The 1,032-nt window shown below is 67.5% G+C and overlaps 1 protein-coding gene across 1 annotated transcript; it reads left to right on the top strand.

The window, feature by feature from the left end:
- Positions 1 to 331: 331 nt before the first annotated feature.
- LOC116818618 (trafficking protein particle complex subunit 14-like) lies at positions 332 to 1,026 on the top strand (the record flags this gene model as incomplete). Its single annotated transcript, XM_032769679.2, has 2 exons — positions 332 to 525; positions 870 to 1,026. Coding segments are annotated over 2 exons (348 nt in total), but the record flags the coding sequence as incomplete, so codon positions are not given.
- Positions 1,027 to 1,032: the final 6 nt, after the last annotated feature.

Raw genomic sequence — 1,032 nt, 5'->3', positions numbered from 1 at the left:
CTGGTGGGTTAGAGCAGGGGGGCTGGGAGCCAGGACTCCTGGGTTCTCTCCCCGGCTCTGGGAGGGGAGTTGGGGTTGCTGGGTTGGAGCAGGGGGGCTGGGAGCCAGGACTTCTGGGTTCTCTCCCCAGCTCTGGGACGGGAGCGGGGGCCGGTGGATTAGAGCAGTGGGGGCTGGGAGCCAGGACTCCTGGGTTCTCTCGCCGGCTCTGAGACGGGAGTGGGGGCCGGTGGGTTAGAGCAGGGGGGGCTGGGAGCCAGGACTCCTGGGTTCTCTGAAGAGGGGGGTGCAGGGAGGGACAGTTCCCCACTTTTCTCTCTCCTCCCCCCAGCTCTCCCAGCACATGAAGCTGAAGCTGCAGTTCACGGCGAGTGTCTCGAACCCGCCTCCTGACGCCCGGCCCATCTCGCGCAGGAGCAGCCCCGGCAGCCCAGCTGTGCGGGACCTGGTGGAGCGGCACCAGGCCGGGCTGGGCCGGTCCCAGTCCTTCTCCCACCAGCAGCCGTCCCGCAGCCACCTCATGAGGTACACGGGGGGCTGCCCTGCCGGGGGAATGGGGGGCCTGGGAGGGGAGCTCTGCCCAGAAGTGCTGCAGTATTTAAGGAGGGGAGGAGCCTGGCAAGTGGGTGGAGCCTGTGGAGCCGGGGCTCTAACATTGGGCCCCTCTCCCTCTGTCGCCTGTCTGCAGTAGGGTGGCCAATCAGATGAGGGCATCAGTGCTCTCTCCCCTGGCGGGAGCCAGGACTCCTGGGTCCCTCTTCTGGGTGTAAGAGGGGAATGGATTGAAAAGGGGGTGTGGGGAGAGCTGTTGGGGGGAGGGGTGGAATCGGCCCCCCCCCCACTGACGCCTGGTGCCCCCCCACTGACAGGTCAGGCAGCGTCATGGAGCGCCGTGCCATCACCCCGCCCGTGGGCTCCCCCGTGGGCCGCCCCCTCTACCTGCCCCCCGAGAAGAGCGTCCTGTCACTGGACAAGATCGCCAAGCGGGAGTGCAAGGTGCTGGTGGTGGAGCCCATCAAGTGAAGAGGCCAA

This window comes from Chelonoidis abingdonii, unplaced genomic scaffold, assembly GCF_003597395.2.
Source record: "Chelonoidis abingdonii isolate Lonesome George unplaced genomic scaffold, CheloAbing_2.0 scaffold3275, whole genome shotgun sequence".
Taxonomy (NCBI): domain Eukaryota; kingdom Metazoa; phylum Chordata; order Testudines; family Testudinidae; genus Chelonoidis; species Chelonoidis abingdonii.
This window is presented reverse-complemented; position numbering and strand designations above follow the sequence as displayed.